We start from the raw sequence: 26,504 nt of genomic DNA on the forward strand, positions 1-26,504 counted from the left end.
CAGGGAGGTAGTGCAGATAGCTAGTGGTGAGTATGGAGGAGTCAGGGAGGTAGTGCAGAGAGATTGTGTTTGGTAAGGAGGGGTCAGGGAGGTAGTGCAGTTAGGTAGTGGTGAGTATGGAGGGGTCAGGGAGGTAGTACAGATAGGTAGTGGTGAGTATGGAGGGGTCAGGGAGGTAGTACAGATAGGTAGTGGTGAGTATGGAGGAGTCAGGGAGGTAGTGCAGATAGGTAGTGGTGAGTATGGAGGGGTCAGGGGTAGTGCAGATAGGTAGTGGTGAGTATGGAGGGGTCAGGGAGGTAGTACAGATAGATAGTGGTGAGTATGGAGGGGTCAGGGAGGTAGTACAGATAGGTAGTGGTGAGTATGGAGGAGTCAGGGAGGTAGTGCAGATAGGTAGTGGTGAGTATGGAGGGGTCAGGGAGGTAGTGCAGATAGGTAGTGGTGAGTATGGAGGGGTCAGGGAGGTAGTGCAGAGAGATAGTGTTTGGTAAGGAGGGGTCAGGGACGTAGCACAGATAGGTAGTGGTGAATATGGAGGGGTCAGGTAGGTAGTACAGATAGGTAGTGTTTGGTAAGGAGGGGTCAGGGACGTAGCACAGATAGGTAGTGGTGAATATGGAGGGGTCAGGTAGGTAGTACATATAGGTAGTGTTTGGTAAGTAGGGGTCAGGGGGTAGTACAGATAGGTAGTGGTGAATATGGAGGGGTCAGGTAGGTAGTACAGATAGGTAGTGTTTGGTAAGTAGGGGTCAGGGGGTAGTACAGATAGGTAGTGGTGAATATGGAGGGGTCAGGTAGGTAGTGCAGAAAGATGGTGTTTGTCAAGAAGGGGTCAGGTGAGTACAGCAGAAAGGTAGTTGTGAACATGGAGGAGGCAGAAAGGTAGTGGTGTGCCACCCAGTAACTCTTGTAATTTACCCACAATTAATCAGCATTGCACCACTACACATGTACTAACATTATGCCACACTGAAGTGCCCCCCATATTATGCCACAGTGTATTGCATTTATTTTATACCAAACTGTAGTACCCCCCACATTATGCCACACTGTAGTACCCACACATCATACCACTGTAGTGCCCACACATTATACCACTGTAGCCCCCACATATTATGCCACCTTTAGTGTCCACACATTATGTCACACTGTAGTGCCCACAGAGTGTACTCACCAGAAGCCACAGCAACCTCAAGGCTGTGATGGGATCATCCAATCAGAGCTCAGCACATGCTCCTCTGACCCCTCTGCAGAGGTTACTGCGAATTATTACCCAGTAATGCACTGTGGTGCTGAGTCTGACTGCAGAACTGTGATCCAGTCCCCTGCGTGTAGCTGCCAGCCGGGTCAGTCTTGATGACTGCTCAGCAAGCAGCTGCACAGCACCTGCTACCCACGAATTGTGCCATAGGCCATGCTATCCCAGTTTAGAGGGCATGCATACAAGTCACTGGGACCCACCAGGGATTTCACCGAATCCCCGGCGGCCCAGTCCGAGCTTGCCATCAAGCAGCTGAGAGATCACACAAGTCCGTTGGTTTGGTGCAACTGGCGTCAGCCAGTTTTATTATGCATAAAAACAAAATAAATAGAAATAAACACCTTGCCGTCTGGCACTAACTAAACACAGAAGTGATCCTGGCTCACTTATAAAACATACAAGAAGTTCTACCAGGCATTTTAGCAGCATGTTTCTCTCACAGAGACACAATAGACTCCTATTGTGCATCTCCCAGTGATCAGTCTGACAGCCTATAAACACACACACACAGCTGTAAGCCCTAATTAGCCTTCTGTGAGGCCACCAGCCCAAAGACCCCAACTGGTCTAAATGGATAGAGCCCTCCCTCTCTCTCCATCCAGAGACCCCAGGAGCCCTTTCCAGCTTTGTCAAAGTTGTTAACAACAAACAACCAAACATTTTCCTGTTTTTTTTAAATAAAATACATAGGTTATGAATCTAGGGCAAATATATCTGCCATCCACCTAGGGCCGGTTCTCCCATTACGCATGGTATGCTTCTGCGTAGGGTGCCATATAGTGGAGGGTGCCTCAGCTGCGTACCATGCGGGCTGCGGGCAGACTGTGTCTCTGTGATACAGACTGCACCGCGTGTGTAGCGCTGACCGGACGGAGTTTGGTCAGCGCTACACAGCACAAACACAGCCGCTGGCTCCGGCAGATGTGTGTTTGCTTCAGCAGCTGATGAGAGTCTGACAGACTCATCGGCTGCTGCTCCCACTGCCAGGGCCGGACATCTTCCGGGCTCCCGCAGTGGGTAATGGGAGTGACATCATGATGTCTTTCCCATAATGCAAAGCGGCCCGGAGGACTGACTGAGGAGCTGATAGCGGCGGTGGGACCAGGAGCAGGAGCGGGGTTTCAGGTAAGTGTTTTTTTTTTAATTATGTCTCTACTGCGGGGGGATTACTACTGGGGGCACTACAAGGGGGACTACTACTGGGGGCACTACAAGGGGGGCTACTACTGGGGGCACTACAAGGGGGGGCTACTACTGGGGGCACTACAAGGGGGGCTACTACTGGGGGCACTACAAGGGGGGCTACTACTGGGGGCACTACAAGGGGGGGCTACTACTGGGGGCACTACAAGGGGGGATTACTACTGGGGGGGCTACTACTGGGAACACTACAAGGAGGGGCTACTACTGGGAGCACTACAAGGGGGGCTACTACTGGGGGCAATACAAGGGGGGCTACTACTGGGAGCACTACAAGGGGGGCTACTACTGGGGGCAATACAAGGGGGGCTACTACTGGGGGCAATACAAGGGGGGTCTACTACTGGGACCACTACAAGGGGGGGCTACTACTGGGGGCACTACAAGGGGGGCTACTACTGGGGCAATACAAGGGGGGCTACTACTGGGGGCAATACAAGGGGGGCTACTACTGGTGGCAATACAAGGGGGGTCTACTACTGGGGGCACTACAAGGGGGGGACTACTACTGGGGGCACTACAATGGGGGATTACTACTGAGGGAACTACAAGGGGGGATTACTACTGGGGGCACTACAAGGGGGGCTACTACAAGAGGGGGGACCACTACTGGGGGCACTATATAAAGGGCAATACTGGGGGTACTGCATAAGGGGGGAACTTCAACTGGGGCCACTGTTTAAAGGGCATGCATAAAGGTTACCACTATTGGGGGCACTGCATGGGGGGACTACTACTGGGGGCACTATATAAGGGGCTTACTACTGGGGGCACAAGGGGCACTGCACAGGGGGGACCACTACTGGGGGCACCGTAAAAGGGGCACTGTATAGGGGGGCACCAAAAAATATACTCGCTTACCAAAAAATTTGGACTAGGGCCGGCCTTGCATCCACCACTATGCCAGTGACCTTGTCCCACTACATTAACAGATGCTATTAATTCCTAAAATGCTGAAGATATAGAAGATACAGTAAGGTCACCAACATCTCTTCATGTAATATATATAATCGCTGTATGACCGGAATTGCCAAAATAAACAAATATAATTATCTAATAATAGATTATTTGTTAGTTCCGTCTTATTGATCTGATCATTGTGACGTTTGTGTTCCAGATGCTGATGTTTCTCTGCATAGGTCTCCAGACTGGACGGCTATACGGTAATATCTCCAACCTCTACCGAGCAGAGATTTATTCCTGTACTAGGTCTGCGCTGTGCGCTGTTACCCTGGACTTAGATATGATGTGTAATGGCGTTTATAAGGGTCCTCAGAGAGACTAAGGGGGCTATTTAATAACATTAGCTTTACTAAAATAATGTGAACTCAACGGTATTTACACCCTTTTCGCATTATATTAGTATCACATAAATTTATGAAAGTGCAATTGGAGTAGTTTTCATGAAAAGTTGCGGGTTGCGTATCCGGCAGAAGGCGTATGTGCAGATACATTCTCCCTGTATTTTTTCCGAAATATACAGAGGGAAGTGTGTGGACGGGATTCTCAGGGACAGAGATTTATCGCAAATTCTGTCCCTGCATGAATATGTTAGTACATCCATTTAATATTTCCTAAATTCGCAATGCCAATTTAGTCAAAAATATCGCATTACTACTGAATTTTAAATGCATTTGTAGTAAATAGGAGCCATGACCACATAAAATAGCTTTGAGGTTTCTATTTGCCCTGAGCACCCCCTATGGGCCAGCACACTTATTATAATCCCTGGCACCCTGGGGTGATATTATAATCCATGGCACCCTGGGGTGATAGTATTATCCCTGGCATTCCTGAGATGTTATTATAATCCCTGGGGTGATATTATAATCCCTGTCATTCCCGAAATGTTATTATAATCACTGGTGTCCCTGGGATGTTATTATAATTACTGCCATCACTGGGATATTATTATAATCCCTGGCATCCCTGGGATGTTATTATAATCCCTGGCATCCCTGGGATGTTATTATAATCCCTGGCGTTCCTGGTATGTTACTATAATCCCTGGCATGTTATTATAGTCCCTGGCATGCTTCCCATAATTATATACCCACATCCCAGGGTTCCCACACAGCAGACACCTCTCAGAGACATGTCTGGGGCACAGTCACATGGAGAAATGATCCCAAATGTGGGCTGTCCCTGAGAGATGGGGCCTAACAGGATGATTTCTGGTGTAATATTGGTCCCGTCTCTCCCCCACAGCTGATGAAGAGGTGACCACTCACCTCTATGGCACCGTCCAGCTCCCGTGCACCTTACCTTTTGTACAAGATGGTGTGACTGTGATCTGGGAGAAGATAGAGGAAGATGGTAGGAAATTGGTGGTTCACAAATTCAGTGAAGGTCGGGACAGTCTGGAGGAGCAGGATTCTCAGTACCGAGGTCGCACACAACTCTCCAAACAGTTTTCAAAGCGACGCCTGGACCTGACGCTGAGAGATGTCACCTTCTCTGATGAGGGCACTTACAGCTGCCGAGCCGCCGGGGAGAAGGGCCACGGAGACCTGAAGGTGACCTTGTCCATAGACCGTAAGTCCTCTTCCGTCCAGTGTCATTAGATGGGCTCTCTGTCTGTTATTTCCAGTTGTATCCTGATGCCTACTCCTGCCTCCGCCACGTGGTTAATGGCAGCCGTGGCACTGGGTTAACCCCCCAATATCACCGGTGTTAGGCGCCCATTGTAAATGGGATCGGTGCTTTAAATGTGTTTGATATGTTGCGGCTTGGACCAGCTCCAGTGGCCGCAGCAATGGTTTGTGTTAACCCCCGGTGCTCTGCATCAGGAGAGAGCCCCCAGCAGACCCACACTGCAGGGCTAGGTGCTGAATTCTGGGGACTGGGGGCCTAGCTGAATAGTTAGAGCGCACAGTGTACAAGTTATTAAATAAAGTGTATGTATAAAATATGTAAACTGTGTTTTAAAAAAGTGCCGCACTGAGCCAGGAAAAATCAGGTCCTGGGCTGCAGTGCTGGGGGGTGTAACAGCCTAGTGTTGAACATGAGGCACCAAATGTACGTATATATTGCAGAAACGTTTTTACTTATATCTTCAATGAAAGTGTTTTAAATGTATAATTTAAAGTAAAATGTATTTATCTTGATTTCTCTGGACGTCCATGGAATCAAGAGCTCTCTGTGGGCAGCTGGATTTCAAAGCCCCTTACAGAGAAAAACAAAATGCCTTCGCTTTCCGCCTCATGCCTGATAGTGGGGAGCCGGCCAATGCAGCCAGCTAATTATTTTCAGGGACCTTCTAAGAACTTCCCCTCTGTGTCCAGGAGACTGCTGGCTGGGGATATTGGGCCTGATTCAGAGCCGGACGCTCTGAATCAGGGCGTTTTTTTTTTTCGTGTGGTCTCCAGGCCGCTCGCATAGCTATGGGTGACCACCCACAGCTATTGTGAGCGGCCAGGTGATGGCCGCGATGGTCTCGACCATCACGACCATCGGGGCTTGCGATGAGACCCTTGTGGTAGGGTCTCGTTCCCGCAAGCCCCAGTGATCTTCTGACATCACTCTTGTTGTCAGTGGGGCCGCCCCCAAACGGCAGGCATTCCGTCGCCTCTGTTTGGCCAGCCACCCCCCCTGCCCGTCTCCAAAACTGGGCAAGCTGTCAATCAAAATTGACAGCTGCCCCACTTTGGTGCGAGACCCGTAGCGATGGAGCGCCCGTCGCTAGCCGTGTCTCACGCATGCGCACATTGGAGCCAGCTCCGGCGTGCGCATATGCAGTGGCCAAACATCGACCCGCTCGCGAGTGCATAGCGCTTGCGATCGGGTCTGAATCAGGCCCATTGTTTGCTTTGTCCTGGAGCCCGATTTGGGTAGGAGAGGTAGCCAAGTCCCCCTCAGCAGAGTACTGGAAGTACGTTTTGGAGGGAAGATTTTTCTCATCCTAAACATACCGGCACCTAGGCATTGACCAACACCCAGGGGGCTCAGGCACAAAAAAGTGACCATTTTCCACTGCCCATTAGGGACAATGTTAAAGGTGAGCATGCCTTGGGCACTTAATTTGATTGGTTAAACACCACAGGGCAAACTTATGGTGCATAAACACGGTCAGATTTTCCTTCAGACCTGTACAATAACGATTTTAAAAATCATTCAATCGCTCATATCTGAAGGAAAATCTGACATTTCTGACATGTTTGTCAGATGAACGATGAACGATGCGCGTTCCCGATGGTCAGATAATATAATCTGACATCTGATGTGTTTGCAGTCATATTTGGACGATTCCATTCATTTTAATGCAGTCAGAAATAATTAAATCGTTCAAATCATTCAAATCATTGGTAAAATCATTCAAATCGTTCATCTGACACATCTGACCTTATACAGTCAAAAACAAGGGAAATGGGGGAAGGGGGAGAATCGACGCACTGACCCTCAATAATGAAAATATTCTGATAAAGACATAGCCACTATTCCCTATTCAAATAGAAAAAGTCATATCGGGTAGTGTAGGTGCTCACTAGAGTAAAAACTGGATTTACAAAAAAGAAGAAAAGAAACTATGGCCCTGATTCAGACCCACTCGTGAGCGGCTGTCCGCTTGCAAGTGGGTCGATGTTCTGCACTGAGCATGCGCACGACGGAGGGAGCTCCGTCGTGCGCATGCGCCAGACGCGACGAGCGAAGGAAAGTCCTTCGCTCGTTGTGTCTGATCAAAGGGGGCGTGCTGTTGATGTTGATTGACAGCACGCCCCCTTTGGTGGGCGTGCCTCCCTGACGGGGGCGTTCCCACGGGAACGCCTCCCGTCAGAAGCCGGCCCACTGACATCACTAGTGATGTCAGTGGGAGTGATTTTGGCTCTGATAGAGCCAAAATCACTCCGGAGCTTGCGGTTGAAAACCTCAACTGCAGGCTCCGGCTCGCAGTTTCGATGGTCACGACCATCGCGGCCAACAAACTGCACGCTCGTATAGGCTGTGGGTGGTGACCCACAGCTATACGAGCGTCCAGGAGGACGCTCCATTTTTATGGAGGGCGGCCCTCATTCAGAGCGTGCGCTCTGCTCAGAGCGTACGGCTCTGAATGAGGGCCTATGTGAGCACTCTTATTGGAGAAATGATCTATGAAATACTTAAAACATAACCTTTAATGTAGTAAACTAATATTCTAATGACAAAGGACAAAAGACTAGACAATCAACATATAACATGAAGGTACCCAGAATAGTGGTAAAACAAGAGGTCTATAGATGTATGCTATTACAGTAAAGCATTCTATTTTATAGACGACCCCTTAAATCAACAAAGAATTCAATGGGTAACAAATTGGGAGCATAGTCACATGCTCTGAATAGTTGAGACTGTTGAGATTTCAGTAGTACCATTTAAGTATTATATGTTCATTATGCTGCTTTAAATGTTCGCCGTATGTTTTGATGAACTATTTAGAGCATGTGACTATGCTCCCAATTTGTTACCCATTGAATTATTTGTTGATTTAAGGGGTCGTCTATAAAATAGAATGCTTTACTGTAATAGCATACATCTATAGACCTCTTGTTTTACCACTATTCTGGGTACCTTCATGTTATATGTTGATTGTCTAGTCTTTTGTCCTTTGTCATTAGAATATTAGTTTACTACATTAAAGGTTATGTTTTAAGTATTTCATAGATCATTTCTCCAATAAGAGTGCTCACATAATAGAGTTTCTTTTCTTCTTTTTTGTACATCTGACCTTATGTATGCACCATTACCCTCTGTGGTAATGAGCATTGGGGTGACATAAAAGAAGGCCCGTGAGACTGTTTTGTTTGTATCTTTTTGAATATCAAGAAGAGTTGTACTGCTGTGAACATCTGTATGCTGACCCCCTAAGATAAGGGGAAGAGTGTTTTTGAAGACTATTTGAGCAATAAAAATCTGTGACAACAGAATTGCACCAAACACTATTTCGTTCTCTGGCTGTTCTGGATTGAGCCCAGTATCTCCAAGCTCAAGCCCTCTGCCAGCTACCGTGCAGAGCCTGGTCCATTGTGAGGGATCAGTGAGTATCAGCCGACATAAATCAGGAGGTATGGCCGCAGCTAGTCTATGCATACGCAGCAGAAGAAGTTCCAAGTGCCGATGGTAGGAGCCTGGAAGAAGTGGTACCAGGTGCCAGTGAAGGAACCTGGATGGAAATAAGTCTTCTAGACTGGTGGCAGACATTTCCCAACTTACTGCTACCCCAAGAAGGGTGACTGGAATTGGTTCTCTGCGTTTCTCAGCTTTGCTGATTCTGTACATGGTTAGATCATTCCGTCAGGGTGAACACAGCAGGAAATGTGAATATAAAGTAGTATGTATGTACTGCTGCATGTACCAGACAAGACAGTGGGCATGACCCTGAGTTGGGCACAGTGTTGGTGATGCCCGCAGTGGAGCAATGTTTATAGTCTCAACATGTGTGTAAGTTGCACTGTGCATGCTCCCGATGGTGGTCATACAGAGACACAGTAAAGATTCACACGCACAGTCGCAGAGGTGTATAGGAAGAATTTGGGGCATTCCTGAGCTGATTGCGATTACCGCGTCATTAAAGAAGTGTTGCTAAAGTGATTTAACCTCACCCCGGAAACTTACTGGCAGAAATTTAGAGACTAAAAGCTCTGTCCCTCTGACACCTAGGTTGGACTGTTAGCGCAGTGTCACGATCTGGAGTGTGGAAACACACTATTTGCCTTTGCAGTGCCTATCCTGGTTGGCACAGAGGAGATCTCGGCTCGGAAGCTGCATCCAGATGGCTGCTAGGCATAAGCATGGTACTCCGCATTTCTGTACTCCAAGCAGGCTTCTCACTCCTGTCAGCATGTAGGTCGCACGACGGCCTTTCCTCAGAAGACGGGACATGAGTTCAGTCATCCAGTCAGAGCATGGTCTGTGGATCTGCTGAATGTACTGGCCTATCATCCAGAGTCCAGCCTATATATTCCTTCCTTGGACTGATCTCCTTTGCCAGTACATCATCGCTTCCACTGAATTAACAGCTCCTGTGCTAAGCTATTCTGGATGCTGCAGTCCATCCCAACCGATTATCTTCAATCAACTCCACCATCGATTGTTGCAGCCCGGACTTGACAGTGGGAATTATCTCTCATTTGTTAGCAGCAGTCTGGATTTGCCATTGGGAATTATCTCTCTAAGTTCGACCATTGGAGTTTGGTTACCATCATTGGCAATTATCTCTCAATCAACATCGATTCCTATCAACATCAGTTCAAACCGAGCATCATTAATAAAGTGTTCATCAATTCCTATCAACATCGGTTACTACGAGCATCATTAATAAAGTCTTCATCAATTCCTATCAACATTGGTTCAAAGTACCGATCATCTCTAATAAATTTAATAAAGATTGACGGATTGAAAGTTGCGAACTGAAAGACCTCATTCTCCTAGAGCAGTTCCTCGCACTGTGTCCTGCTGAGGTGAAAGAATGGGTCATGGACCGTGACCCTAAATCATCGCAAGAAGCTGCCAGTCTGGCTGACAGTTGCATTGTGACCAGGGCTCTGGCAGCAAAGATATTGCTTGGGATGTTGGGCAGTCGACTTGGAAGGAGAGGCTTCCTGGAGGACCCCACACGTTTGCCCCTTCAATGAAAGCAGCTGTGGCTGTACCATTTGGGGGGGTGGCGGGTAAACCTGGTTCAGGCAATGCCTGCAGGTGTTTTAATTGCAACATGGTGGGGCACATCAATGCCAATTGTCCCTCCAAGAAGAAGTCAAGATATCGTCCTGTGGGAGGCCCAGCAGAAAAGTCTGTGCCAGCTCTCCTGTATTCTGGGGGACCCCAAGAGCAACAAAGGGACAATATGCAAGAAGTACAAGTCTACGACAAGGTAACCAGTGGCATGTGTGGCTCTGGAGTGGATGTGATCTTAATAAATCCAGATTTAGTATGTCCTGAGAACATTTTGCCTGGGAGAACAATGTCTGTGCAGGGAGTGGGCAGAGTACACTCTACGTTACCACTAGTCAGGGTTTATTTAGACTGGGGGGCAGGTCATGGAACCCGTGATGTTAGCGTATTTGCAGATCTTCCCCCACTCTCTTATTGAGTACAGATCTGGGTAGGATGCCTGCCATGTATGTAACTGACCAAAGTGTTGTCCCTGATGTGAAGCCACATGTTCATATTTAATCTCCACAGCTAACACCGATGCCTGTATGTAATGAAGGGTCAGTATGTGCTGTGGATGATGTCGTTGAAAACTCAGGGAATAACTCTTTTAAGCTGGACAGGACAGAGACACAAAGGTGTAATCATGCATTTTCTAGCATAAAATAGAGTAATGTACAGTAGACAATGATCTTACAACTGTAACTGAGTCAGGGCAAAATATAAATGTTTGAGCCACCCTGTAACCAAGGTCTTAGCAGTGACTACACAGCAGTGCTGTACTGAAGGAAGAGTGTACATTAACCCATTCACCACCCTCTATGGAGGCAGCAGCACTGAAAGAGGTGCAGTTGCAGGAGTGGAGGACAGCTCACTAGAAAGCAATCCCCCTTCTCTCCTGTGAGAGCTGAGGAGGGGGGACAGCCTCCCTGTCTTCTGCACCCCACTGAGCAACAGAATGTGTTTAAAGCATGTCAGAACACAGACCCAACTCTGGAGTCTGTAAGGGCTCGTGCTAACCAGATGTGTGCAGGAGGTGACCCAAATAGAATATTTGTGGGAAATGGGCTTTTTTACAGAGAAAAACATCAGTGAGCATTCAGATGTAATTACTGAGAAGCAACTGATGTTACCACAGTCTTACAGGGATGGCTTGTTGAAGGTGGCCCATGAGATTCCCCAGGCAAGAAATTTAGGTGTGTCCAGAACCAAGGTCCTTTTACTACACAATTTCTACTGGCATGGCATGATGACCAACATAGCTAACTACTGTCATTCATGCCATGCATGCCGGGTGGTTGGGAAATCCAGTGATGTGAAACGGGGTCCCTTAATGCCTTTGCCACTCATCTCAGAACCTTTTGAAAGGGTTGCTGTAGACTGTCATGATTGGTGTCTGCGAGTTACCTGTCTCAGGTGGTGATCGGGTTTCAACGGTGGCCGGCATGACTGGAACCACAGATAATGTAAATAGCTCTATTTACAAGACTTGGGTAGCAGTGAAAACGGCCTTTGATGATAAATGACAGGAACTGGAGGGACCGGACTGGGACCGGCAGGAAGACTTGTTGAATTGAACTGATGAACTGAGAACTTGACTCTGGACTGGATCAACGTGGACTGAACTGATGAGCTTGGAACTTGACTCTGGACTGGAATGTGACAATGGCTGAAGGGAAGTCAGGTAATGCTGAGACGAGGGCTAAACAGGGTAATCTGGAATTACTAGAACTCTGGTGCAGGCTGGATTGGATAATAGGAAATAACAGGTTTCAGGAAGGAATGGGTAGGTTTGGGGATTTGCAGGCTGGACAGGATAATTGGAAATAACAGGTTTCAGGAAGGATTGGGTAGGTTTGGGAATTTTAGGTTCAGGGAGGGGAGTAGGTAGGTAAAAGGGGCACGAGTTGATCCACAGCAGGAAGCAAGGCAGGGTGACATGATGCATGTTTACAGAGTGCCAGGGACCAACCAGGAGTAGGACTAACAGCAGAGCACAGGCCAGGTATGCTGTAACAGGACGTCTGGATGCCAGGTATTACTGTAGCAGGTTTTCGGGATGCACCAGGGGTTGCTGTCAGCAGGCTTACTGGATTGCCAGGTTTGGCTGTAACAGGTTTTCTGGAAGCATCAGGGGTTGCTGCCAGCAGATTTACTGGATTGCCAGGTAGAGCTGAAACAGGTTTTCTGGATAGCGCCAGGGATTGCTGTAGCAGGCTTCAGGGACAGACTTGAATGCCTGAACCATACACCACAGGAAGACGAGATGTTCAGGCCCAGAATGCTATCAGGAGAGGATATATATACCATGGGTCTGGCAGCAATTGGTGGATACGGACAGGTGGTCTGGTAGTAGCATTCTGAGTGGTGGAAGGCACAACATGCAGAGGGAGTATTCATCTCTGCAGCTCTGAGAATCAGAACCACACCTGTGATTCCAATCAGGGCTAGCAGTGCTCACAGACAGAAATACAAGTTGGAAGCTGCTCAATCACTTCAGTAACATCACTCAGGTGCATGTAAGGGAGGGGTTAGTCTATACAAGAAACAACAAAAAGTATTCCCCCAGCACTTAACTATATGTTAATAAGTGAAGGTGTAATTAAAAAGCTAAGTAAAAAATATATATATATACACAAAATATATTGGAAAGTGTAACACTTTATTTAGCACTTTTACACTTTCCAATATATTTTGTGTATATATATATTTTTTTTTCTTAGCTTTTTAATTACACCTTCACTTATTAACACATAGTTTTTCCTTTAATCCTATATTAACACTTTAGTCTCCCACTGGTGTTCTTCGCTGGGGTGGCTGGCTATCGCCGGCTTTTTGGGGGTTCTGCACCCCAGATTCTGACCAAGTGATAGGGACCTCCGGTATCAGAGACGCCGTGACGCGGCCCGGAGGCTTAGCCATATCTTTGCAAATATATGCAACTGAGATCTCTGAATTATCTACCACCATGTAGTTTTTCAAATCTTATTGCTGATTTCATTCTGAGTGCTGGGGGAATACTTTTTGTTGTTTCTCACAGACAGAGGAGAGGCCAGGTGCAATAATCAGAGCAAATCCTCCAGGCAAATTACACACACAGATCCATGGGGAAGTTGACAGGGGTAAGTCCCAAGGCAAAAAGGTGACAACTAGACAGGGTCGTGACAGTACCCCCCTCTTTATGGGTGGACTCCGGACACCAAAACAAAAACTTTCTTCAGACATCTTCCCAATTCTCAATTTCTTGGGATACTTGGAGTGGAAAGTCTACAAAGGAGATAGTTCAAGACCTTCGCCGATTCTTCTTTTTGCTGCGAGAACATTTTGTGCCAACCAACGGACCAGGAATCTTTGGTAACTCCTGTGGAAATATGTGGCTGGGAAGGACAGGATCAGAATTTTTGGAGGAACAGTAGTAGAAAGGGGACAAGGAGGTGTGTGCACAAGTCATGTTCTGGGTTACAGATTCAAAAGTGCTGCTCTCTTGGGATGCCTGGAATTCGGCACGCTGGCCCTTGAAAACTTGACCTTGTTCGGATTTCAGAGGAGTGGAGGACGAATTCTTGGTAGCACAAACAGAGTGCTTGGACAATATTTTGGAACTGGGAACTTCACTAGAAATTTTTTTTACATGGTTAGGACTAAATTCTTTGCTAACAGCTTCACTGAAAGTCTTTATATTTAGAAGCACTGGATCATTGGACTCGATGATAGAATTGGCCCAGTCTAACGCTTTGCCACTAAAGGAAAGAAGAAGGAACCTAGCGATGTTGGTAGGAGTGATACCACTAGTTGGATCTGCTTCCATAATGGCAGAGTATTGCTTAATTAAAGCATAGTACTGAGATAAGTCCCCATCAAAATAAATGCATGGTGGAGTAACCGACGAATCCTGTGTGTTCAAGGACTGAGGAGCACATTCAGGTGCCTGGCAGGAGGAAATTTGAGGATGCTCTGATTGATGAGGAGTCGAAATAACTGAAGCTGACCGATGTTCGGAATTCGGACAAATTGATGGAACTGGAAGGAGTCCTGGGGAGCTAGAGACAGTAGCATCAACAATCAAAGCTGAGAACAGGCTACAGAGATTATCATCTTCTGAAATGATATTTGCAGGAGACGCTGAACAGGAATCATGATCAGATTTTGTAGTACAAGACACTTTTCCCTGATAACAGGAACTTGAAACCCCCTCCTGAGGCATGAGACTTGAGAACCCCTCCTGGGGTGCGAGACTTGAGACCCCCTCCTGGGGCCAGAGACTTGAGACCCCCTCCTGGGGCGCGAGACTTGAGACCCTCTTCCGGTGGAGCGAGACTTGAGACCCCCTCCTGGGGCACGAGACTTGAGACCCCCTCCTGGGGCGCGAGACTTGAGACCCCCTCCTGGGGTACGAGACTTGAAATCCCCTTCTGGGGTACGAGACTAGGAACCCCCTCCTGGGGTACGAGACTTGAAACCACCTCCTGGGGTACGAGACTTGAGACCCCTCCTGGGGCTGCTGACTGGAGTCCCTTACTGGGACAAGCAGAATCCAGGCTGGGACCGGAACGGGCAGAATCCGGGCTGGGACCGGAACGGGCAGAATCCGGGCTGGGACCGGAACGGGCAGAATCCGGGCTGGGACTGGAATGGGCAGAATCCGGGCTGGGACCGGAATGGGCAGAATCCGGGCTGGAGCCGGAATGGGCAGAATCTGGGCTGGAGCTGGAACGGGCACTGAGACGTTGACACTTGGAACCACTGCTGGAGTTGCAAAGGAAACAGTCTTTAATGAAGTGGTCAGAACTCCCACAATAGAGGCAGAGCTGTAAATCTTTGCGCCGATGGCGTTCGGCCACAGAGAGCTTGGGGCGTGGGTAACTACGATGTCTGACATTACTTGGTTCAGAAGAATCCTTGTTTCTTAGGGATTCCAAGGCAGAGGTTTTAGTCGAGACAGAGGCAGCTCTAAGAAATTCAGGAATGATCTGAAAAATTTTGCTGAGTAGAGCCTGAAGCTGTTCCAGCAGTCGATGGAAGGTAGTTAGGGGTTCAGGTAAGGTTTGGGTAACATCTAACCGGTTATTCAGGATTTGCAAAAGCTGTAGCACTTGATGCTGTACAGCCTCCTGTGAATCCAAACGGGTGACCAGGTTACGGAAAGCATCTATTCCCTTAATAGGTGCTTGATCCGCCACCATCATTGGGCCTGAACATTCTGTCATGATTGGTGTCTGCGAGTTACCTGTATCAGGTGGTGATCGGGTTTCAACGGAGGCCGGCATGACTGGAATCACAGAGAATGTAAATAGCTCTATTTACAAGACTTGGGTAGCAGTGAAAACTGCCTTTGATGATAAATGACAGGAACTGGAGGGACCGGACTGTGACCGGCAGGAAGACTTGTTGAATTGAACTGATGAACTGAGAACTTGACTCTGGACTGGAACAACGTGGACTGAACTGATGAGCTTGGAACTTGAGTCTGGACTGGAGCAACGTGGACTGAACTGATGAGCTTGGAACTTGACTCTGGACTGGAACAACGTGGACTGAACTGATGAGCTTGGAACTTGACTCAGGACTGGAATATAACAATGGCTGAAGGGAAGTCAGGTAATGCTGAGACGTGGTTAAACAGGGTAATCTGGAATTACTATGACAAAGGCTAGAACTCAGGTGCAGGCTGGATTGGATAATAGGAAATAACAGGTTTCAGGAAGGAATGGGTAGGTTTGGGGATTTGCAGGCTGGACAGGATAATTGGAAATAACAGGTTTCAGGAAGGATTGGGTAGGTTTGGGAATTTGCAGGCTGGACAGGATAATTGGAAATAACAGGTTTCAGGAAGGAATGGGTAGGTTTGGGAATTTTAGGTTCAGGGAGGGAGTAGGTAGGTAAAAGGGGCATGAGTTGATCCACAGCAGGAAGCAAGGCAAGGTGACACGATGCAGGTTTACAGAGTGCCAGGGACCAACCAGGAGTAGGACTAACAGCAGAGCACAGGCCAGGTATGCTGTAACAGGACGTCTGGATGCCAGGTATTACTGTAGCAGGTTTTCAGGATGCACCAGGGGTTGCTGTCAGCAGGCTTACTGGATTGCCAGGTTTGGCTGTAACAGGTTTTCTGGAAGCACCGGGGGTTGCTGCCAGCAGATTTACTGGATTGCCAGGTAGAGCTGAAACAGGTTTTCTGGATAGCGCCAGGGATTGCTGTAGCAGGTTTCAGGGACAGACTTGAATGCATGAACCATACACCACGGGAAGACGAGATGTTCAGGCCCAGAATGCTATCAGGAGAGGATATATATACCATGGGTCTGGCAGCAATTGGTGGATATGGACAGGTGGTCTGGTAGTAGCATTCTGAGTGGTGGAAGGCACAACATGCAGAGGGAGTATTCATCTCTGCAGCTCTGAGAATCAGACCCACACCTGTGATTCCAATCAGGGCTAGCAGTGCTCACAGACAGAGGAGAGGCCAGGTGCAATAATCAGAGCAAATCCTCCAGTCAAATTACACACACAGATCCATGGGGAAGCTGACAGGGGTAAGTCCCAAGGCAAAAAGGTGACATCTAGACAGGGTCATGACATAGACATTGTGGGGCCCGTAGCTATTCCCAGTAGCTCTGTCATCCATTAAGGCAGATAAGGTTGCCATGTTTTCCAGGGTGTGGTTCCCAAAAGAGATGTAAATGGACCAAGGTACCCAGTTCATGTCGAACCTCATGCAGAGCCTCTGTATAAAGATACCTCACGACCCCATACCAACCCCAGACCAATGGTCTTCTGGAAAGACTCAATAGTACCCTGAAACAGATGTTGCAGACCTTTGTGGAGTCCCAGGGAAGAGACTGGGAGAGGTTCCTGATGCACCTCCTCTTTGCATACTGCGAGGTGCCACAGGAATCAACCAGATTCTCACCCTTTGAACTCCTATATGGGCGCTGCATGCATGGCCCTTTAGATTTGATCAGGGAAGAGTGGGAGGTTAAGCTGCTCACTCCTGAGCAGTCAGTGGTACACTGGGGATGGTGCAGGATAACCTTAAAGCTGCGCAGGTGAAACAAAAGAGGTGATACGATTGCCATGTGAGAGAGTACATACTGTAGGTAGTGCAAAAGGTTCTGCTTCTAAACCCAATGCAGCAGAACAAGTTGCAGGCTGCCTGGCAAGGCCCCTACTCCGTAATACAGTGCATCATTGATGTAAACTATGTAGTGTCTCAGGAGGCATGTCAGAAAAGAAAGAAAATATAATACATTAAGACAGGGAAGCGTGTGTTTCAGTTGTGTGTAGCTGCCTGAGAATGAACACAAATCTGACCCCTTGTTAGACCTGGCAGTTGCTGCCCAGGAAGGAGGGTCTCTGACAGATGCTTGCTGAGGTGGGAAGCTGTCTGCAGTACAGCTAGGTCAGCTAGCTGACACCCTACACCCGTATCAGGCACATTTTATGGGGAAGCCTGGCAAGACACATCTAGTGACGCATCATGTCAACACTGACACCCAAACCCCATTGTGACCGCCATCCTACCGCACCTCCTCAGAAGTGTTAGCATCCATGAAAAGCGAGATTGATGAGATGCTGCAGCTAGGGGTGATTCAGAGGTCCAACAGTTCTTGGGCGACCCCAGTAGTACTGATTCCCAAGAAATGTGGGGGTATACGATTCTGTTTAGATTACAGGAAGTTGAACAAGACCACAGTGTTTGATGCATACCCCATGCCTAGGATAAATTATTTGCTGTATCAGCTGGTCCAGGAGCGCTACATCACAATAATGGATCTCAGCCGAGGGTACTGGCAGATTCCATTGTCTCCCAAAGCCCGTGAGAGGTCCGCATTTATGACCTAATTTGGGTTTTTAGAGATCCTCATCATGCCCTTTGGAATGAAAAATGCCCCTGCATCCTTCCAGCACCTGGTCAATGACCTGTTGACAGGCCAGGAGGGACATGCGGTGGCGTATTTGGATGACATTGCTGTGTTCAGTCAGACCTGGGAGAAACACCTAAGACAACTTGATAGTGTATTGAGCAAAATCACTTGGGCAGGTCTGACTATCAAGCCAGAAAATACCAGCTTGGTATGAGTGAGGTGCAGTACCTGGGACATCATGTAGAGGGAGATATTCTGCACCCTTAACAGAGCAATGTAGAGGCTATAACAGCATGGCCTACCTCTCGGGACAAGAAATAGGTCAGGTAATTCTTGGGAACTGTGGGGTACTACCATAAATTTGTACTCAACTACGGTACCCTCGCCAAACCCCTAACCGACCTCACCCAAAAGAAGCGTCCAAATCTGGTCGCATTGACTGTGACCAGGCCTTCAGAGCACTGAAATCCTGTGCTGCAAGCCCCAGATTTTAAACACAGATTTATTATGCAGACAGATACCTGTAACTATGGTCTAGGAGCTGTCCTCAGTTAAGTAGATGGGCAATTAGTCCCCTGTGAGGTGGCATATGCAACTATTGAGAAGGAATGCTCAGCTATTGTGTGGGCATTGCAAAATCTGCAGCCGTATCTCTATGGGAGAGACTTCACTGTAATTACTGATCATAACCCACTATGCTGATTGAACAAAGTTGCCGGGGGTAATGGTAAATTGCTGAGATGGAGTCTCATTCTGCAGCAGTACACATTCACCATTCAACACAAAAAAGATGTGGAGCACAGGAATGCAGATGGACTCTCTCGGCAATGCGACGAGGTAGTTGCCATGGCACAGGGAAGTATGTGATGGATGATCACCATCTCCCTGCGACATTTTTAGGAGGGAGGTGTGACCATCACCATGAGTTATGGCAATTCATCAAAATCAGGTGTCATAACTGTATGCATTCTGTGTATCCTGGGTAAAGTGTGCTCACATTACTATGAGTAACAACTTGACCTTGAGTATAATGTGTATTATTATAAGTTCCCCTAAAATGTATAGTTCAGGAATGATTGGTCAATATGAATTGGTAGGTCAAATCTGTATCTGCATTGTATCAGTTACTCACTGGACCCAGGAGAGCCAGGTGGTCCTTTGAAGACAGGAGCTTCAAGGAAATAGTGTTTGCTTTTCACCATAAGTGGCCCTTGTTGTAGCCCTACACACAAACAGGCTGCTAGAGGGTCCTTATCATCATAGGGCCTGATTCAGACCCACTCGCGAGCGGCTGTCCGCTCGCAAGTGGGTCGATGTTATGGACTGAGCATGCGCACGACGGAGGGAGCTCCGTCGTGCGCATGCGCCAGACGCGATGAGCGAAGGAAAGTCCTTCGCTCGTTGTGTCTGATCAAAGGGGGCATGCTGTCGATGTTAATTGACAGCACGCCCCCTTTGGTAGGCGTGCGGGGGGCGTGCCTCCCTGACGGGGGGCGTTCCCACGGGAACGTCTCCCGTCAGAAGCCGGCCCACTGACATCACTAGTGATGTCACTGGGAGTGATTTTGGCTCTGATAGAGCCAAAATCACTCCGGAGCTTGCGGTTGAAAACCTCAACCGCAGGCTCCGGCTCGCAATTTCGATGGTCGCGATGGTCACGACCATCGCGGCCATCAAAATGCACGCTCGTATAGCCTGTGGGTGGTGACCCACAGCTATACGAGCGTCCAGGAGGACGCTCCATTTTCATGGAGGCCAGCCCTCATTCAGAGCGTGCGCTCTGCTCAGAGCGTACGGCTCTGAATGAGGGCCATAGTTTATTAGCTGTCCTACAATAAAATACCCTTTTAAGTCATAGAGATATATGACGCTTAGGTCCTAGTACATGTTCTGGTTTACATCTGCACAGCTCTGTGGAGAACAAAAGGCCAGTCCCTTTGAGCCCAGGGAGGGTGGGGGCTGCTGGGGGAGAGGGTAGTTGTGGAAATATAAGGATCAGCAAACCACACTACTCAGTGTTCACTCTACAAAAAAGTAACTTTGTTCTAGGAGTGCTCCTCATCTTCTGTCTCCTATGGTCTCCCTCCTCCTCAGAGTAAGATAATTTGGGGTTCTGACTTTTTATCCTTTTCTTTTATTTGAAATCAGTCTGTGCATTTATATCTGTATGTTTTGTTTATTTACCTGATTTTTCCTAGCAACTTAACCCTGGAGATATTTTCTCAATAAATCCTAAAAATGTATCAGTGTTATCTCTGTGCTCTATGAACTCACATCCTGGAGAGGCCCATGCTACATGTACGTAATAATTTGTGGACTATTAAGTAGGATTTAAGGGTGTGGTGATGGCAAGAGCACTATTCCAATACTCTTCGTGGTGGCAGCTCGAGTAAAACCAACGTCGCAACTGCCCACCTGTGTCAGGTGGACGTATCTGAGCGCAGGCTAGGGCGCGGTGCTGTGACACCTATCGGGCCCTATTTTCTGCATAAAAAGGGTTGGTGGAGAGAAGGCACTTAGAAACCTGGAACTTCTTGTCTGGAGGTTTCCATGGAGCCAATAGTTATTCATCGAGCTCCTGGGAAATGGGAAAATTAGTAGAAGACTTTTTTTGTTTTAGCAAAAAGGGACATTTGAGCCGGAGACTCCCCATTACCTTAACTGGACACCCTTTCCACACTTCTTGTACTTTATACAATTTAAAACAATGCAATAGTCCCTCATAGAGAGCCAGGTTTCCTTCAAGCCTAATGGACCACATCTTACAGCCCCATCAAAACTATTCAGCATGTTGGGAATGTTGGAATGATATTGCTGTGAGGTGGGGTCTGACTGCAAATATGAGATGTGCATGTGCAAATAGTGAAACTGTGTACCCCCCCCAGCTCTAGGGACATACAATGCTCATCCTAACCCCCACCCAGCCTCAGGAACAATGTGTTTGTTTTTTTCCTGTGGGGGCCAATGTATTTTATTCTTTTCTGTGGGGCCCAATGTATTTTATTATTTTCTGTGGGGCCGGTGGTGTTTGTACAGAGGGCCTGATTCAGACCTGCTCGCGAGCGCTGAGCGCTCGCAAGCGGGTCGATGTTGCCCAAATGCGCATGCGTACGACGGAGGCGGCTCCGTCGTGCGCATGCGTGAGACCCGAATAACGACGGCCAAGCCATCGTTATGGGTTTTGCACCAAACGGGGCGTGCTGTCGATGTTGATTGACAGCATGCCCCCTTTGGTGGGCGTGCCAGGGGTGTGGCTGCCCAGACGGAGGCGTTCCCATGGGAACGCCTACTGTCTGGGGCCGGCCCCACTGACATCACTAGTGATGTCAATTTGGAGTGCTTTTGGCTCTGATAGAGCCAAAAGCACTCCAGTGCTTGCGGAAGCGAGACCCTACCACAGGGTCTCGTCGCAAGCCCGATGGTCGCAATGGTCTTGACCATCGCGACCATCATTTTGGCCACTCGCTATAGCTGTGGGCGGTCACCCACAGCTATGCAAGTGGCCAGGAGGCCGCTCCAAAGGGTAGGAGGGACGGCCCAGATTCAGAGCGAGCGCTCTGTCAGAGCGTCCGGCTCTGAATCAGGGCCTGAGTTACAGCACTGACTCAGATGCACGCAACATGAAGTGTAGTAGAAATGTGTTGGGCATTCCAGGACGGTTACAGAAGGTTGGCTAATCAGACGCAGATGTAACGCAGTATGGGTGTGTTATTGGAGTGACAAGGGCATTTTGCTGACAGTGGTTACATATAGAGATGCTGAATCGCTCACATTGGAGGCCATACTCAGACGGATGATCTGCTCCTAGCATTGGGCTGGTGAAAGTTTAATTTGTGCGACCGATGGTGACATTTATAGATGCACATAGAATGATTGAAGCCTCTGTAGACACTAAGGACCTCATTCAGAGTCGGTCGTTGCGGCCGCACGGTCGTTCACAGCCGATATTCGCTAAACTGCGCATGCGTAAAGTTTGCAATGCGCGTGCGCAAACTAGCGGCTATGATCAGAAATTTCTCTCTCCTTGAACACAGCCAGGTTGGTAGTTTGAGTAACAGATTGAGGCGTTTGTGGGTGGTAACAGGGGGAGGTGCTTGAAAACGGGGGAGTGGAGATCCGAACGCAGGCGTGCCTAATTATGTGAACGGCGTTTTAAGGGAGTGCATAATTAACAAAATAGTGTCATAGCACACGTGACAGGGGAGGTTTTACACTGACATGATCATAGGCCCTGATTCAGACCCACTCGCGAGCGGCTGTCCGCTCGCAAGTGGGTCGATGTTCTGCACTGAGCATGCGCACGACGGAGGGAGATCCATCGTGCGCATGCGCCAGACGCGACGAGCGAAGGAAAGTCCTTCGCTTGTTGTGTCTGATCAAAGGGGGCATGCTGTCGATGTTGATAGACAGCACGCCCCCTTTGGTGGGCGTGCCGGGGGCGTGCCTCCCTGACGGGGGCATTCCCATGGGAACGCCTCCCGTCAGAAGCCGGCCCACTGACATCACTAGTGATGTCAGTGGGAGTGATTTTGGCTCTGATAGAGCCAAAATCACTCCGGAGCTTGCAGTTGAAAACCTCAACCGCAGGCTCCGGCTCGCAGTTTCGATGGTCGCGATGGTCACGACCATCGCGGCCATCAAACCGCACGCTCGTATAGGCTGTGGGTGGTGACCCACAGCTATACGAGCATCCAGGAGGACGCTCCATAGTTATGGAGGGCGGCCCTCATTCAGAGCGTGCGCTCTGCTCAGAGCGTACGGCTCTGAATGAGGGCCATAGTGCTTAAGAGAGGGTATGGTCAACCTTTAGCTCTACGACCAGTTCCGATGGTTTCCCATGCTCGTGATTAATCTTTATATAGCCGGAGATGACGTGTAATGCGTACGAGATGGGGGCGTTTTTTTAGCGAACCGACCGCATCCTCCCCTTGGTCGGCCAGCTAACGATCCGACCTTAGGGACGCAACATGTGTGTGCATCATTTGCATATCTGGCCCCATTTCCTGTACAACCGTGCGGCCGCAATGACCGACTCTGAATGAGGTCCTAAAAGTGGGCGTCTTAGTCCTTGCTAATTCTGATGCACCAATGTTTCACAAGGGAAGGGCCTACAGTGACATGAGCATAACGTTGCAAGCACAACTGCAGCACAAGCAAAAAATATTCAAACAGACTCCCAAGTTGCAAACAATACCTATGCTGCCACCTACAAAAGCAAGGGCCACCTAACCCTCATATATTAACCATATACAACAATTTCATAGGTAATGGCGCTCAGTAAAGTCCATACAAATATCAATTCTGAAAAAAAAAAGTGAAATACCTAAATGTCCGATAGTCAGTCCAATCTGAAGTATTCAATAGCCTGTCCTGACGTCCTGTGGTAGGTGGTCACATTCGTCGCATATTGTTGATGTGAAAACAACAGAAAAACCAATCATGGTATAATATGTCTGCAGTATATACAACTGCAGCATAAGATGCAAGGAAGGACGCAACTATGGGCCTGATTCAGAGCCGTTCGCTATTTGCGGTCGTTCGTTCTAAAACAAGGGGTGGCTATTCAAATGAACCGTTCACACTTTGCGGTCTGTTCACGCCTCTAAGTCTGAACGAGCGAGCAAAACTTGCGGTTGTAATTCTGATAAAAACGCCCCCTGGCCGCTCGCACCAAACGTCATGTCTGCTATTTATTAGATTAATCGAGTACATCGAACAGGGTATGAACTGCTCGCTATTCTTGTGGTTGGTTTTTTCAACCGCTATTTTGCGAGCAGTTCTGACTAAAAAAAAACCCAGTGACGTGGTCAATGACGCTGCTGTTTTAATTATGCACTCCCTTAAAACGCCCGTTTTGACATTTAAGCACGCCTGCATTCTAATTCCACACCCCCGTTTTCAAGCACCTTCCCCTGTTACCACCCACATACGCTTCCTTCTGTCACTCAAAATAGCAGGCATTCGCAATATAGCGAACAAACGATTTTTGGCCGCACTGACTGGTTCGCGCATGCGTATTACAATCCATACACATGCGCAGATGTGCGAACATCGGTCAGAACGAACGAGCGGCCGCTTACGAGCGGCTCTGAATGAGGGCCTATGTTCAACTCAGAATCAGGCCCTATGAGGGAACCCGCCTCCCTCATCAGATCCCGCCCCCATTAGGGCTGCTTCCATACCCTCTCCCCCACCACAGCGTCTAGCCCCAACTAGGGATGGCCATCGACCATCAATTATTCAAAATCATCGATTTTTTTGGGCGTTGTTGAATATTTTTACCATCGATAGCTAAGAGCCAATGGTTCTTAGCCATCGATGAATGAGTGGGACCTAATGTTTTTTTTTTGGACAGAATGTGGTGTTGCCCCGCCTCTATGGTGCTGCTAAGCCCTGCCCCTGTATTTTGATTGGCCCGTGGCCTGCCGTTCTGCTCCACAGCGGTGGCCATCAAAGGGGATCAAACTATCGATGGTTCACCATCAATGGCTTATGTGCCATTAATGTTAACCACCGATAGACCCATTGATTGTAGTAACCATTGATGGACACCCCACCAATAGCCATCCCTAGCCCCAGCCCCATTTGCATGCTGCGACGTAACGTCATGATGTCATGTCGCTCCTTACAAGCAAGGGGCCACTCATTACAAGCGTGGTGCAGCTGTGTCACAGTGACATGGTCTACTTAGCACCCTACTTAGCTGTGTACCATGCGTAATTATAGAACCAGCCCTGCCCGGATGCACATTTCAGGAAACAGGGGCTGATACTGTCTGCCTCCATCCTCTAGTAAAAGTAAAATATAAAATGAAGATAAAATATGGAGATGATGCCTAGGAAACCGGCTCTCTTGAGGCACATTTCTAAAACTGCGGATGGGAGGTTCATAGAGGGGGAGGAGCCAGTCACACTTGTTCATTTCTTAAAGTGCAGGCTCCTCTCAATACCTGTCTATACCCCACAGTCCTGACTGCAGTGCCCCCTGTGGATGAAGGAGAAATGTTCAGCATATGCACAATGGTATAACATTCATAACTGGACTGGACATACACTGTAGAAATGTGGTGTCATGTGATGGAATAAAGCATTGATCAGGGACGGACTCTGCAGCTGAGCAGCCCTGTCAGTCCCCCTGTCCGTGCCCGCAAAAGGGGCATGGCCTCACCTTAAAAGGGCATAACCATGTCTCATGGGGGCATGTCTCAAGTCACAGAGGCATGGCCTCCATCTTTCAATATCCTAGCCGAGCACAGTGCCGGGAGGTGGGCCTTCTTTGGTCAGGGTTTTACACTGGACTGGCCCATTTGGCTATCGGCCCTTCTGGCATTTGCCAGATGGGCAGTCCGGCCCAGGTTTTGATAATATATTGGGCTTAGACTACAGTGTTTAGGGAGTAACGTGGGCTGAAACAATGAAGCTCATGCCTAAGGTGCCGTCTATGGTGGGGCTCCGGATGTAGAATGGATGTGGCTTTACCTATATGTATTTAGGACCTTATTCAGCTATGGAGGGAATTGCAAAGCTGCTCACAAGCAGTGATTCCGTCTGAGCAGATATGGTAATGTGGCATCACGCCTCCTGCTGCATTACGTATCCGAGCTGCGATGTCCAACGCGGATAATCTGCGGAACATCGGCCAACTAAGATGACCCATGGTGTCATGCAGTTGGCCGCCGCAGATGAGAGGAAGAAGCCAGGAAATCTCTGTCAGCTGACGGAGATCTTGGCCTCTTCCCTCCTCCCCAACGGCAGCGACACGCCTCCATTTTGGGAAACTGAGGGCATCTCCGCCCCCTCCCCACCCACAAATGTCAGCAGACTGTCAATCACTGACAGTCTGCTGCCAGTCTGTGTGCGGGATCCGTTTTGCACATACACAGAACGGGTCATGCGCCTGCACAGATTCCCTGATCACCTAAACCTATATTTCTGGAAAAATAGCACTGCAGGACATATACTGCTCAATGTGGTCTGTACATGAGCTATATTGTATCCAGACATGGCAGAGGCCCATTATATATAAATACACTCTATGGCCAAAGTATTCGGATGCCTGACCATTACACCAACAAGGACTGTAATTACTTTGTATTCAAATACATACACTGTAATATGGAGTTGGTCCCCCTTTCAGAGCTATAACAGCTTCCACTCCTCTTGTAAGACAAGACTTTGGAGTTTCTGTGAGAATTGTGCCCATTCATTCTGTAGAGCATTTATGTGGTCAGGCACTGATGTTGGACGAGAAGGCCTGGCTCCCTATCTCAATGGGGTTGAGGTCAGGGCTCTGGGCCTGATTCAGACCTGCTTGTGAGCACTGTGCGCTCGCAAGCGGGTCGATGGTGGCCCAGTCCGCATGCGCACGATGGAGCCGGCTCCGGGTCTCGCATGCCGTCGCTCCGGGTCTCGCTACAAAGGGGGCGTACTATTGATGGTGAGTGACAGCACGCCCCCTCTGGTGGGCAGGCCGGGGGCATGTCTGCCCAGAAGGAGGCGTTCCCATGGGAACACCTACCATCTGGGGCCGGCCCCACTGACATCACTAGT

At 48.5% G+C, this 26,504-nt stretch overlaps 1 protein-coding gene across 1 annotated transcript in view; it reads left to right on the forward strand.

Annotated features, from left to right (window-relative positions):
* The window catches only part of LOC148506416 (V-set domain containing T-cell activation inhibitor 1-like), a 123,377-nt gene that overhangs the window by 13,805 nt on the left and 83,068 nt on the right, over positions 1-26,504 (forward strand). Inside the window, exons 2-3 of the mRNA XM_088446788.1 lie at positions 3,582-3,627; positions 4,673-4,999. Coding sequence (XP_088302914.1) covers positions 3,582-3,627; positions 4,673-4,999 — 373 coding nt within the window. The remainder of the gene's footprint in view (positions 1-3,581; positions 3,628-4,672; positions 5,000-26,504) is intronic.

The sequence above is a fragment of the Taudactylus pleione genome, unplaced genomic scaffold (assembly GCF_031769625.1).
Source record: "Taudactylus pleione unplaced genomic scaffold, aTauple2 ptg000405l, whole genome shotgun sequence".
In the NCBI taxonomy this organism is placed as follows: Eukaryota; Metazoa; Chordata; class Amphibia; order Anura; family Myobatrachidae; genus Taudactylus; species Taudactylus pleione.